Genomic DNA, 15892 nt, shown 5'->3' on the forward strand with positions numbered 1-15892 from the left:
CATATAACAATTGTTGGAGTGTATAGACCACCATAGTCAAGTGTTGATGATCTAAAGGAATTCATACATTCCTTGCATGAAACACAAAAAGAAAAACAATAATCAGGAAAAAATATAGTACTGAGGACTTGAATTTACCAGAGCTAGGCCAGAATAATATCGACTCTGCAAGATTAAGGGCATTATTTACAATGAGTGTACACTTTTAACAAATATTGCAGGTTGTAAACAAACCAGCCAGGGAATAGAACAAACTGGATATTGTTTGTGTTCCTAATTACGACTGTTACTTTTATGTCATGTTTTATTGTCTTTACTATGCAGTGGTCCTAGGGTTACAAAGGATAAACTGCTTCTAGATAATTCTGCCAAACTGAAATCTAAACCAACACACAGAAGATTAATAGCAGAGTATAAGGAAGGAAAACAGTTACTACACAACACTGAATGGAATGATGCATTCAATGGAAAGACAGCAGAAGGAACATGGTAAGTTTTGACAGGAAAACTGTTTGCATACAAAACATTGAAAAAAGTCTCACATCAGGATGTAGGCACACAGTAGGATATATTTCCGTAAGAACAAAATAATTAAGATGAGAGAGAAAAAAATATAAGAAATAGAAATGTGGTCAACCGATAAACTTTGAAAACTGAAGTAAATAAACTGGACATACAAGCCAACATAGTATTAGAGAAGCTCAGGAAATTTTTGAAGAAGCTATGTATAAAGATATTGGGTATAATAGGGAATCAAGTGATATTTAACCTGTGGTAGGACAGATAAAATAATAAACTGTGTGTGGATTTTAAAATTTATTCTCAAACACAACAGACTTTGAATATATTTTCAGAGTCATATGAAATACAATTTGGTTCCACAAAGGCAGAGGTAATTTGTGCTAGTAACATTCAGGTAACTTCATATACTAAAATTAAATTAGATTATGTTGAAAAGTACTATCCAAACTAGACCTGAGCAAAGCACATGTAGGAGATGGAATTAGTAATAATGATCTGAGAACACTTCTACATGAACTTACAGTAAGGAGATATAAGGTATGAACAGGTATTTGTCCATATTTAGGGATATAGTTTATCCTGATGTTGAGTAGTTTGTTTAGGACTGAGCATGAGCTTTGAGGAAAAAAAAAACATGTTTCAGTTGTTGTTAGAGATTCCCGACTATGTTTTGGAGGAGTGTCATGTTGTAAATATGGATAGATTTCTCAGGATTGAAGGTGTTCACTGGTTAAATCCATCTTTAAGGGAAACTGGAATAGGACAAATCCAAAGTTATACAGACTGAGAAATTTGCTTTCTTGTTACACTGGTATGGAAAAAATGTCAAGTTCTTTTGGAATAAATTATTGTTAAAACTGGAAAAGTTTGGACGTTCAATCATATATCAGCATGCATATGTTGAAATTAGGTCTATAACTACCTGTAATATGATATTCTATAATAATATAATAACAGCTGTAAATGAAAAATTGTTCAGTGATGTAATTTGTAGAAACTTAACCTCAGCCATTGATAGGTTGTTACACAAAACACTGACTAATACCTTTAAAAAACTAGGTATTTTTAAACACCTTTATTAAATTATTACTTAAGACACAGGCAAACACACTTTAGCAGAAAAGAAATCAAACCATATTAAATGTTTTCCATTCATACATTATACAACACATATATTGTCTTTCTTCTTTGCAATTATCAAGAGTCAAACATTACATAAATTGCTGAATTTCTGCCTTTCTTTAAACCTCACTCCTCCTCCACCTGAACATCATTATGCGTGTATTGTTCCTGTGATTTCCATTTATTTCTATGCAATTTGCTCCTTCCTTTTTCTAAAGATCCCTCTTCCAATTCGTTTATCTCTTTTATAATATTCAATACTTCAAATACAGTTGCTTTAGACTTAATTTCCATTTTCTAGTATTTTTTTTTGACAGCCAACAAAATTAAACTTAATAAGATATTACTAAGTCTAAGCAATTCACATCTTGTGTCCCAGCTCAAAAAAGAATGTCCTTAGTTACATTCACTTACCCAATATTTCTGATAGAGTATTCTGCAGGGAATTTGTAAAATATGCCAACTCAATACACTCCTAAAACACATATTCCTACTTACCTCTTTCCTCGCCATCACACCTCCAATATTTGCTGTGTACCTGAGGAAAAATTCTTTGAAGTCTGCTTGGTGTATAAAAATACCAATGCAAAATACTTCATGCAAAGATCCTAAACCCTCTAGATTTTGTTGCCTACTTGGGAACCATACATACGTCCTCACACTGTTCTTTCGTAAATTATTTTTCTATTCGCTTTTCCAAATCTTTTCTAACCATATCTGATTCTTTAAGTTATCATGCAATATTTTGTATGCCAATTAATTAGCCCTTTTTTAACTGCAGTTTCTGTCCTAGGTTTGACTAAACATTCCAACAGAGCAGGTCTTTCATTTAAGATTCCCCTATCCCTTTCTCTTTACCTATATTCTGATAGCGCCTTCTTGGCCGCATCCTATTTTAGTACATTTCCCTCTCTAGTTATTTGCTCCCAATAATTTGGTCCCCTGCCAGGTTTCTCCGGTAAATACCACAACCCTCTTGCCTATTTTTGTACCCCTACTTGCAGTTATTGCCTAATGGCAAATACTCCTTTCACCAGTCTCATGTTGGCTTACTTCTTAGAATAATTTCTGGTTTATGAATATAATATTCTGTATGGCTGTTATTAGTCTCCTTAAGGAGCTGTGTCCAAAATCCCACCCTCTCTTTATTTCTTGAACTTTCACATTGCTTCATCCCTTTCCATTTTGAATTATAACTTTCTGCTTTTGTTACGTAGATGAGTCTTAACTGTGTAGCTTTAAAATACCCCTTCAGATCAGGTAATTCTAAGCCACCTTGATCTATTGGAAGGATCAGCTTATCCCTTTTAACTTTTGCCCCTTTTCCCTCCCAGATAAATGCCTTCAACGTTTTATTAAATATTATCCACAGGTTCTCCTCTGGTTGATAAAAATATTTCTGACCTGTATATAAAAACATTTTCACTGCTTGTATCTCACTATCGATAGCCTTAAGCAGGATCTAGCAGTTTCTCACATTTTGTGTTACCTTTTGTTTAGTCTTTTTCTACAGATCATGAGCTGCTCTGACAGAAGCCTGTTTTAATCCACGGACCTAAATACATCATCTTACCATGCTCTCACAAGACACTAGTTAGCATAATGGTTAAGATCATCACCTCACAAGGACAAAGTGTAAGGTTTGATCCTGATCTCAGGTCAATGCCTCTTTGAGGTTTGCATGTTCTCTCTGTGTGTCTGTGGGGTTCTTCTCATCTCCAAAAAAAACATATTGAGTGTTTTCAGCTATTTCTCAGCAAAGAATGGAGTTGTGGACAGCAGTAGCACAAACTCTACATGGTGCCCTATAAAAGGAAGAGTTGTATAAACCAACCTCTTTGGGCATCTACTGTTGTGCACAATATCCTCATGATAGGAAAACAGGGATCACAAACTATGCACTATGGCAGGGCTAGCCATGGTGTAAAATATGACTCTAGGTAATTCAATCATGTTGACCAATGTCACCAAAAAGACATCAGTGTTTGCTGGTTATAAGTGGGATGAGGAACTGATCAACTCCAGGGGTGTATGTGCACCTATTAACAGAAAAGGAAAGAGAAAGAAAGGGTGGTATTTAGAAAAACACCATCACAAGGGTAGAGAGGCCTAATTAGAAGAAAAAGTTAGAGAAATGAAACTTTATCCAGAGTCCACTACTTAAGTAACAGCAAAGGAAGGAAGGGAAAAAGATATTAAAAATAAAAACTCACGAATGAGGAGACAGACAGAAACCTATTTAACACCCTTAGCTCAAGAGCAGAAAATTCACATCCAAATGATGTGGTGGCACACATGATCTGGGTATACCAAGTTTGTGGGGAACTGTGGGTAAAGGGAGGAGTTGGAGACCTGTATCCATGAGTCTAGTGAAAGAAGCCGAGTTGGATCTGAGACTTATCAGTTGAGGAATGAATGAAAATGATCACATCAGATCAATGGATTTATTTAAGAACCTGGGCATATGGGCAGAACCAGCTCTGAGTCTTTCTAATCATATCAACTATCTGGTTATTGAAAGTTACAAAACTATAAGCTTTATATGAAAAATTATAAAATCTAAGAAATTAGACGTTATGAAAAGTACAGTTGTGAACACTTACCATAAATGTACATGTTCGAGTGTATTCACTGTTGCAGTCATTACATTTGGGTAATCTGCTTGCAGGTTGCCCTCAGTCGGCCTGATTAACAAAGTCTTGGATCCTACGTTGGTTTCTGTCCCTTCTCCCATGAAGTCAGGTCGCCAGGGGCATAAAACATGTAGCCAACGCCATTACATCAGTTTTTCTTGCCCCAGATGTCAGGTGCCCCCCTAATGGGGAGCAAATAAACATAAAAACACAAATGTATACCTCCAACAAAAAGCAAATACACCAAAAAGGCTTTTAAGCATAGTAAAGGAAAGTAGAGGTATAGCCAGAAGAAGTTAGGGGGCCGGTGGGAGGGTAACCAGGACTGCAACTATGAATACACTTGAACATCTACATTTATGTTAAGTGTACACAACTGTACTATGTTCTTTGTGTTTCACTGTTGCAGTCATTATATTTGGGTAGATTCCCAAATCTATGGTTGGGAGGAGGAGTTTATATAGCATTAGGGCCAGCTATAAGGCCCTGCAAGACAGCAGTGGCAAAGCCAGCTCTGGATTTAGAGAAAATTGGCAAATGATAGTGCTTGGTGAATGTATGTACAGAACTCCAGGTAGCAGCTTCTAGGATGTCCCTGGTAGGAACACCTCTGAGAAAGGCTGCAGAAATAGATGCAGCCCTGATGGAGTGAGATCTGATCCCCTGGGGGGATAGGTTTTCCATGGCGCTTATAGCAGAAATTAATGCAATGGCTTATCCATTTAGAAATGGTTTGTTTTGAAATAGCCTTGCCCTCTGCCTCTGCAGCAAATGCTACCAGCAGTTGTTCAGATTTTCTTCGAGGTTTAGTGTTGTCCAAGTAGAATCTAAGTTGCCTGTGCACATCCAAGGAATGTAGAATCCATTCCCCTTTGTTCTGTGGATTTGGAAAGAAGGTTGGCAAATGAATGGACTGATTAAGAGCAACACTGGATACCACCTTGGGCATGAAGGATGGATTGGTCCTGAGTGACACCCTGTCCGCATGTAAGATGATGAAAGGCTCCACTGCCATAAGGGCCTGTAATTCAAATATCCTTCTAGCTGAAGTGATTGCTAAAAGGAAAGCCATTTTCCAAGAAAGAAATTTTAAGTCTGCAATAGCAGCTGGCTCGAAAGGAGGTAGAGTGAGTTTCTCCAATACAAAGTTAAGGTCCCAGGCAGGGGTTGGAGCTCTCCTTGGTGGTCTCAAATATTTGGCCCCTCTGAAGTAATGCTTGAGCAGAGGATGCGAGAAGAGGGGAGGTTCTGTGTTATAATGAGCTGAAATGGCTGAGCCGTGGATTTTAATGAAGGAAAAAGACAGAAACTTGTGAAGCATCTCAGTTAAGTATTGCAAAATCTGAGGTAAATTGGGCACTGCTGTGCTCATCCCTTGAGACTGGTTCCAGGCACAGAATCTTTTCCATTTTTCAGCATAAGATTTTCTAGTACTAGGCCTCCTTGCCTCTAAGATGACATCCATCACAGGTTTGCTGAGGGATGATAAGGGTGAGTTTAAGTAATTAGCCAGGCTGCAAGGTTCAATGTTGGAAGCTGAGGGTGCAGAATCTGGTTCCCCTGCTGAGACAGCAGGGAAGCGGTCTGAGGCAGGTGCCATGGAGATAACTGCGACACACTGCGCAGGAGGGGGTACCAGTGTTGGCGCGGCCAGTCTGGAGCAATCAAAATCATCCTTGGTTTGTCCTGTTTGACTTTTAGTAGAACTTTGGAGAGCAGAGGCAGTGGGGGGAAGGCATAAACTGACAGTTTTTTCCAGCTGAAGGACAGAGCATCCACTTTCCAGGCTTGTTTGTGCGGAGTCCTTGTGCAAAACTTGTCCAATTGGTAGTTCTGGGGGGAGACAAACAGGTCTATGTCTGGGCTTCCCCATTCGCTTGTCAACATGTTGAAAATCCTTGGTTCCAGTTTCCACTCGTGTGGGTCCATGAGGTTTCTGCTTAGTCAGACTGCCAGTGTATTTAATTTTCCTGGCAGGAATTGAGGTGCACTTGGTAGCTCAAGGCTGTGTTCCACAATGCCATGGCTAGTCTGCAGAGGGGGTAGGAATGTGTACCCCCCTGCTTGTTTATGCACCACATAACCTACCATTAGTTGTCCTGGAAGAATGTAGTCCTTGAAGGCTGTCAGAGCATTCTGTACAGCTAACATTTCTTTTTGACTGATATGTAGGTGCATTTGACTTGGGTTCCATTTGCCCTGAATGCACTTCCCTGCCAGGTGAGCCCCCCGTGCATAATCTGATGCATCTGTTGTTAGGGTTTGGGTGGCAGGGGGTAGTGTGAATGGTAGTCCCTTGTTTTGGTGGCAGGCCTCTGCCCACCAGAGGAACTCTAGCCGTAGGCAAGTCAACAAATGTTAAATAAAAAAAAAAAAAAAAAAAAAAAAAATGATTGGAATCATTGTTTCTAGGCTGTGAGAATGTTGACTCCATAGGCTTTTTAGATACCACTGTAGTTTCCTCATATGCAGTCTTGCATATGGAATTAGAAGAATGCAGGAGGCCATGAACCCCAAGGCTTGCAGTATTTGTCTTGCAGATAGCAGGGCTTTTGTGGCCACTTGTTAGAAATAGGTTATCAAATGAATTTGCTTTTCTGGTGTGAGGTACGCCATCTGGGAAGTTGTATTCAAGCTTGCTCCCAGGAATGTAATTTGTTGACAGAGTACCAGTTGTGATTTCTTTTCATTTACGGTGTACCCCAGACAAGTTAGAACCCTTTTTACGAATGCCAGACGATTCAAAAGTATGCCCTGGCTTTCTGCCTGAATTAGACAATCGTCCAGGTATGGGTTTATTTGAATACTTCTTTGCCTGCAAAATGCAATAACTAGAGCCAGGCACTTTATGAATACCCTGGGCGCAGTAGACAAGCCAACGGGCAGTGCAGGGAACTGATAATGCCTGTAGCCTGCTATGAAGCATAGGTATCTTCTGCAAGATTCCCTGATAGGGATGTGCAGGTATGCTTCTTTTAAATCTAGTGTTGCCAACCAGGCATCTTTGCCTAACATAGGAGGTAATTGGTGAAGAGTCAGCATCTTGAATTTTCGAATCTCCAGAAAGGTGTTTAGAGTAGACAGGTCCAGGATTGGATGCCATGATTTGTCTTTTCTGGGTACCAGGAAAAGTCTGTTTTAGAAATCTTGTCCCTTTTCCTCTTCTGGTACCAGTTTAATAGCCCTCATGCTTAAGAGAGAAAGTACTTGTTTTTGAGCCTCTCTGCCCACTGATTTGGGGGCAGGTCTGGCTACTCATTTGGTGTTGGCAACGTGTGGAAATGAAATCTGTATCCCTGGGACATTATATTTAAAACCCATTTGTCCTGGGTTATGAGTTCCCAGTTCTTTGCATGAAGAGCAATCTTTCCCCCCAAAGGGGCGGTCAGAAGATAAGTGCTTGGAAGTTTTAAAAGGAAGTCATTGAGACTGTTTACATAGGGGGGTGACTTGTTATTCCCAGATTTGGAAGTGGAGACCCCCACTGCTTAATTCTGAGAGTCCACTGGGACTGAAACCTGGGGTTTGTTCTGGTATACTGGCAGGTTAGATGGGTATTAGAAAGAAAGAAGAGGTCATTGTCTCCCTCTACTCTTCTCTCACAAGGCCAATCATCGAGTACAATGTCCCATTTGGCATGCACCTCACTAGACATCTGCAAGAACTGGAGAGGCCGCAAAAGTACCTCACAAAGAGGATCCTAGCCTTAAACACTTGCCCTATATGGACAGACTCATAAAACTCCAGCTATTCTCTGTCTCATATCACCTACATAGAGGCGATCTCTGCTTGACTTACAAAGCCATGTTTGATCCAGCTCTGTTACAAATGTTACATCTAAAGAAATTCCAATCGCTCCACGCCACATGCTCCAGAGACCACAAAACGCATTACCACAATCGACAGAACATGGTGGAGGAACAGGTTCATAACCCAGACACTGCCCATGCTATGGAACAGACTTCCCATACATGTCAAACAGAGCACCTCACTGGACCTCTTCAAGAGAAATCTTGATGAGTGGATGGGAAAAAGAAAATTCACCCTGGGGATCACTCCAGTGGCTCTGCTCGACAGAGCCACTGGGAACTAATGTTGGAGGGCATGATGCCAGGGTAATCCTATGGGCTAGGCTTGTAAAGGCTCCAAGGCCATTAGCCAAGTAGACACCTAAGAATCTATTACTGCTCATCTCACCCTTCACTAGCACACGATGTTCTGTAGTACTGCTCACCCCCAGCCTTCAGTACCACAACATGTTCTGCAGTACTGCTCACCCCCAGCCTTCAGTACCACACAATGTTCTGCAGTACTGCTCACCCCCAGCCTTCAGCACTACACTATGTTCTGTAATACTGCTCAGCCTCAGCCATCAGTACTACAAATGTTCTGCAGTATTGTTCACCCCCAGCCTTCAGTACCACGCCATGTTCTGCAGTACTGCTCAACCCCAGCTTTCAGAACCACACCATGTTCTGTAGTACTGCTCACCCTCAGCCTTCAGTACCTCACTATGTTCTGTAGTACTGTTCACCCCTAGCCTTCAGTACCGCACCATGTTCTGCAGCACTGCTCACCCACAGCCTTCAGTACCACACCATGTTCTGTAGTACTGCTCACTCCCAGCCTTCAGTACCAGACCATGTCCTACAGTACTGCTCACCCTCAGCCTTCAGTAAGACACTATGTTCTGTAGAACTGCTCACCCCCAGCATTTAGTATCATACCATGTTCTGCAGTACTGCTCACCTTATAGCCTTCAGTAACACATCATGTTCTGTAGTACTGCTCACCCATACCCTTCAGTACCACACTATGTCCTGCAGTACTGCTCACCTCATACCCTTCAGTACCACACCATGTTCTGTAGTACTGCTTACTCACAGCTATCAGTACCACACAATGTTCTGCAGTACTGCTCACCCCCAGCCTTCAGTACCACACCATGTTCTGTAGTACTGCTCACACCCAGCCTTCAGTACCATGCCATGTTCTGTAGTACTGCACACTCCAGCCTTCAGTACCACACCATGTCCTGCAGTACTGCTCACCCTCAGCCTTCAGTAAGTCACCATGTTCTGCAGTACTGTTCACCCCCAGCATTCAGTACCACACCATGTTCTGTAGTACTGCTCACCTTATAGCCTTCAGTAACGCATCATGTTCTGTAGTGCTGCTCACCCATACCCTTCAGTACCACACTATGTCCTGCAGTACTGCTCTCCTCATACCCTTCAGTACCACACCATGTTCTGTAGTACTGCTTACTCACAGCTATCAGTACCACACCATGTTCTGTAGTACTGCTCACCCCCAGCCTTCAGTACCACAACATGTTCTGCAGTACTGCTCATCCCCTGCCTTCAGTACCACACCTTGTTCTGCAGTACTGCTCACCCCCAGTCTTCAGCACTACACTATGTTTTGTAGTACTGCTCACCCTCAGCCTTCAATACCACACCATGTTTTGCAGTACTGCTCAGCCTCAGCCATCAGTACTACAAATGTTCTGCAGTATTGTTCACCCCCAGCCTTCAGTACCACACCATGTTCTGCAGTACTGCTCAACCCCAGCTTTCACTACCACACCATGTTCTGTAGTACTGCTCACCCTCAGCCTTCAGTACCTCACTATGTTCTATAGTACTGTTCACCCCTAGCCTTCAGTACTGCACCATGTTCTGCAGCACGGCTCACCCACAGCCTTCAGTACCACACCATGTTCTGTAGTACTGCTCACTCCCAGCCCTCAGTACCAGACCATGTCCTGCAGTACTGCTCACCCTCAGCCTTCAGTAAGACACCATGTTCTGTAGTACTGCTCACCCATACCCTTCAGTACCACACTATGTCCTGCAGTACTGCTCACCTCATACCCTTCAGTACCACACCATGTTCTGTAGTATTGCTTACTCACAGCTATCAGTACCACACAATGTTCTGCAGTACTGCTCACCCCCAGCCTTCAGTACCACACCATGTTCTGCAGTACTGCTCACACCCAGCCTTCAGTACCACACCATGTTCTGTAGTACTGCACACCCCAGCCTTCAGTACCACATCATGTCCTGCAGTACTGCTCACCCTCAGCCTTCAAGTAAGACACCATGTTCTGCAGTACTGTTCACCCCCAGCATTCAGTACCACACCATGTTCTGTAGTACTGCTCACCTTATAGCCATCAGTAACACATCATGTTCTGTAGTACTGCTCACCCATACCCTTCAGTACCACACTATGTCCTGCAGTACTGCTCACCTCATACCCTTCAGTACCACACCATGTTCTGTAGTACTGCTTACTCACAGCTATCAGTACCACACCATGTTCTGTAGTACTGCTCACCCCCAGCCTTCAGTACCACAACATGTTCTGCAGTACTGCTCAACCCCTGCCTTCAGTACCACACCATGTTCTGCAGTACTGCTCACCCCCAGCCTTCAGCACTACACTATGTTTTGTAGTACTGCTCACCCTCAGCCTTCAATACCACACCATGTTTTGCAGTACTGCTCAGCCATCAGTACTACAAATGTTCTGCAGTATTGTTTACCCCCAGCCTTCAGTACCACACCATGTTCTGCAGTATTGCTCAACCCCAGCTTTCAGTACCACACCATGTTCTGTAGTACTGCTCACCCTCAGCCTTCAGTATCTCACTATGTTCTGTAGTACTGTTCACCCCTAGCCTTCAGTACCGCACCATGTTCTGCAGCACGACTCACCCACAGCCTTCAGTACCACACCATGTTCTGTAGTACTGCTTACTCCCAGCCTTCAGTACCAGACCATGTCCTGCAGTACTGCTCACCCTCAGCCTACAGTAAGACACCATGTTCTGTAGTACTGTTCACCCCCAGCATTTAGTACCACACCATGTTCTGTAGTACTGCTCACCTTATAGCCTTCAGTAACACATCATGTTCTGTAGTACTGCTCACCCATACCCTTCAGTACCACACTATGTCCTGCAGTACTGCTCACCTCATAACCTTCAGTACCACACCATGTTCTGTAGTACTGCTTACTCACAGCTATCAGTACCACACCATGTTCTGCAGTACTGCTCACCCCCAGCCTTCAATACCACACCATGTTCTGCAGTACTGCTCACACCCAGCCTTCAGTACCACACCATGTTCTATAGTACTGCTCACCTCCAGCCTTCAGTACCACACCATATTCTGTAGTACTGCACACCCCAGCCTTCAGTACCACACTATGTCCTGCAGTACTGCTCACCCCAGCCTTCAGTACCACACTATGTTTTGCAGTACTGCTCGCACCCAGCCTTCAGTACCACACCATGTTCTGCACTACTGCTCACCCTCAACCTTTAGTACCACACCATGTTCTGTAGTACTGCTCAGCCCCAGCCTTCAGTACCACACCATGTTCTGTAGTACTGCTCACCCCAGCCTTCAGTACCACACCATGTTCTGTAGTACCGCTTACCAACAACATTCAGTACCACATCATGTTCTGTAGCACTGCTCACCCACAGCCTTCAGTACCACATTATGTTCTGTAGTACTGCTCACCTTCAGCCTTCAATACCACACCATGTTCTGAAGTACTGCTCACTTCATACCCTTCAGTACTGCACCATGCTCTGCAGTACTGCCCACCCCCAGCCTTCCATACCTTACCATGTTCTGTAGCACTGCTCATCCCCAACCTTCAGAAACACACCAGGTTCTGCAGTACTGCTCACCCCCAGCCTTCAGTACCACACCATGTTCTACAGTACAGCTCAGCCCCAGCCTTCAGTACCACACCAGGTTCTGCAATACTGCTTACCCCCACCCTTCAGTACTATACCAGGTTCTATAGCACTGCTCACCTCCAGCCTTCAGTACCACACCATTTTCTGTAGTACTGCTTACTCACAGCTATCAGTACCACACCATGTTCTGCAGTACTGCTCACCCACAGCCTTCAGTACCACACCATGTTCTGCAGCACTGCTCACCCCAGCATTCAGTACCACACCATGTTCTGCAGTACTGCTCAATCCCTGCCTTCAGTACCACACCATATTCTGTAGTACTGCACACCCCAGCCTTCAGTACCACATCATGTTCTGTAGTACTGCTCACCCCCAGCCTTCAGTACCACACCGTGTTCTGTAGTACTGCTCACCCCCAGCCTTCAGTACCACACCATGTTCTGCAGTACTGCTTACCCACAGCATTCAGTACCACAACATGTTCTGTAGTACTGCTCACCACCAGCCTTCAGTACCACACCATGTTCTGTAGTACTGCTCACCCCCAGCCTTCAGTACCACACCATGTTCTGTAGTACTGATCACCCCACCCATCAGTACCACACCATGTTCTGTTGTACTGCTCACCCTCATCCTTCAGTACCACACCATGTTCTGCAGTACTGCTCACCCCAGCCTTCAGTACCACACCATGTAATGCAGTACTGCTCACCTCAAGCCTTCAGTACCACACCATGTTCTGTAGTACTGCTCACCCCAGCCTTCAGTACCACACCATATTCTGTAGTACTGCTCATCTTCAGCCTTCAGTACCACAGTATGTTCTGCAGTACTGCTCATACTCAGCCTTCAGAACCACACCATGTTATACAGTAGTGCTCACACCCAGCCTTCAGTACCACAACATGTTCTGTAGTAATGCTTACTCCAGCCTTCCGTACCACACCATGTTCTGCAGTACTGCTCACCCCCAGCCTTTAGTACCACACCATGTTCTGTAGTACTGCTCACCCCCAGCCTTCAGTACCACATCATGTTCTGCAGTACTGCTCACCCCCAGCCTTCAGTACCACACCATGTTCTGCAGTACTGCTCACCTCCAGCCTTCAGTACCACATCGTGTTCTGTAGCACTACTCACCGCCATCCTTCAGTATCACACTGTGTTCTGTAGTACTGCTCACCCCAGCCTTAAGCACCACACCATGTTCTACAGTACTGCTCATCCCCAGCATTTAGTACCACATCTTGTTCTATAGTATTGCTTACCCCCAGCCTTTAGTATGACTCAATGCTCTGCAATGTTGCTCAGCCCAGTCTTCTTTACCACACCATGTTCTGCAGTGCTGAATACCTTCCCTGGCATTTGTTACCACATCATGTTCTGCAGTGTTTTTAACACTCAGCCTTCAGTGCTCACATAAATTTTCTTCCTAGCAGCTCAGTTTCTCAGCTTCCCATCCTTCTGTGTCATTCTGCTATTATATTACATTTTCAAACTTCCATTATGGCAAACACTCCTCCATAACTTTCAGTAGCTGACATGTATGACTATTACTGCATTTTTTTCAGAATTTGAAGACAAACATTTACAAAATAAAAATACATGCAAAAAAATAACTAGCAGCCATGATGATAGACTGAGTATATTCTGGTGAAGTCCTTATTTGTCCGAGTTCAACATAACATATCACATAGGATACATTCAGGTATTTGGAAAACTGTTGCAACCCTCACTAATGGATATATTGCATTCCTTTACCTACCTAATTCCTTTACCTACCTAACATTCTTAGTGTTTATGTAAATACAAGTGAGAAAATTGAATAATTATCATGTACTTACTGCCAATACAGTTACTGGGAAGCTGCTTTTGCTGCACTGTTGCATCTGTTTCAGTATTCATCTCATTGTTTATAATAAGTAAACAAAGATGCGCCACTGGGATGTTATATCCTGTAAATAAAGGCAGCAGAAGTTTACAGTCACAAAAGTATACTTCAAGAAATCTGCAGTATGACTACAGTGGCTTATTTATACATAACCTTCAGACAATAGCAACCATAAACAGAACTATAGTAAAATATCCTTAGGAACCATAGATGTACAATGGCTACCTCTGGAAGCAGGTTATTACATTTCACTTTCTTACATTAACTTAGTGCTCAGCTGGTTACATGCTTACATTTGATGTCATGAGGCTCACGAGAGTCATTTCTAAACCCAAATTAATTCTCCAACACTAGCACTGCAGTAAAAAGACAAAAACCAGCCCACAACATACAAAAGGCTACCGACAAGGGAACGGACTGTCAGAGTTGAAGGATACAACTAATCCTGTAAGAGGTAGAAAAACCCAAATGCAAAAACAGCACACTATGTAAAATCCAAAGATTTATTTGATAAGTGCTTTCATCCTTATAATAAGAACTTCATCAGATAAATAACAGCTACATGACTAAAAAATTTATAGAAGGTAATAGAAAAATGTAATAAATATGTCAAGAACCCCCCCCACCCATTTTTAACCATTTAAAAACCTTGTGCAAGTTAAAAAATTTATTAAAAACATAAAAATCGTTAAAAATATGTGGTAATAACAAACATTACATTCAAAATATATTCTAGACAGTTTAATACTTAATTCGTTACCTCCCCAGTGCTTTTAATCTTAATAAAAAACTAATGGAACCATGGTCATTTAAACTTGGCCTGTTACCTGCATTCAAAAACAATTGCCAGTAAAGTTCACATTTTTCTAATAACAATGGCCATGCTCCTCCCCTTCGGTCCATGGTGATGCTATCAATTACTACAAATTTAAAAAGGGGGTCATTTTCTTCCATACAATGTTTACTTAAAGCATTAGTCTCTTTTTTTAGTTCTAATGTCATACAAGTGCTCATAAATTCTATTCTTTAATATATGATCAGTTTTGCCAATGTAAAAACATTGGCATTTACAACAAAGAGCACAGTAAATGACCCTTTAAGAAGCACAATTATATCTCCCACGAGGTAGCACATAATTGTTAATACACGCAGTATTGCATTCATAAATGTACTTTGCAAAAATTGCATGCACCATATTTCCTCTTAATGCCATCACCTTTGAAAATCCTGGGCTTTTTTCAAAAATGTTTTTAAGATTCCTACCCTTCTTGTATACTACTAGAGGGGATTCACTCACATGTAGCCTAATGTTCCTTTCATTACTTAAAACAACCCAATTTATTTTCAAAATGTTTTTGATAACCATCCATATTGTAAGTAGTCGTAAATAAAGTCCTAAAATCGACCATACTGTTAGAAGTACAGACCAAATCACCTCCAGTAGAGTCCTGTGTTTATTTGTCAGATAACAATGGCACAAAATAACCTCTTCCCTTTTATCAATAACCTCTATCATAACACTGACAACAAAATCGAATGGGTAACCTCTGCTTAAAAACATAGATTTAAGGTGGTCACACTCATCTAAAAAAAGAATTCATAGTGGAAACCATAAGGGCTGCTCGGACATACTCACCTTTAACAATACCCTTCATTTGCTTTAGAGGATGTGGACTCGAAAAATGTAGAAAACGATTAGAGTAAGTCTCTTTTCTAAATATTTTTGATAAAAATCTTAACATTTTTAATGTCCTTAAAGAGCCAAACATCTAAAAAGGCTATGTTGTTGGTATCCATACTGTGAGTGAACTTTAAAAAATTGGTAGTAGTGTTAATATAGGCTACAAAGTCATCTAGTTCTTCCTTTGGTCTGTACCACAAAATAAACACCGTAAAGCCCAAAAAAATGTTAAAGTCCTTATTGTGAAGGCTGTTTGCAATACAAGCTGTAACACTGAAATTGAAATCCACTTGCACGTATAAAGCCACACCGAA

At 42.0% G+C, this 15892-nt stretch overlaps 1 protein-coding gene across 1 annotated transcript in view; it reads right to left on the minus strand.

Annotated features, from left to right (window-relative positions):
- Positions 1-15892, minus strand: part of LOC122798767 (zinc finger protein 883-like) — a 205655-nt gene that overhangs the window by 101335 nt on the left and 88428 nt on the right. Inside the window, exon 3 of the mRNA XM_044067878.1 lies at positions 13851-13961. Within this exon, the coding sequence (XP_043923813.1) occupies positions 13851-13961 (111 nt within the window). The remainder of the gene's footprint in view (positions 1-13850; positions 13962-15892) is intronic.

This window comes from Protopterus annectens, chromosome 3.part1 (genome assembly GCF_019279795.1).
Source record: "Protopterus annectens isolate FY-2018-M chromosome 3.part1, PAN1.0, whole genome shotgun sequence".
NCBI classification, from domain to species: Eukaryota; Metazoa; Chordata; order Ceratodontiformes; family Protopteridae; genus Protopterus; species Protopterus annectens.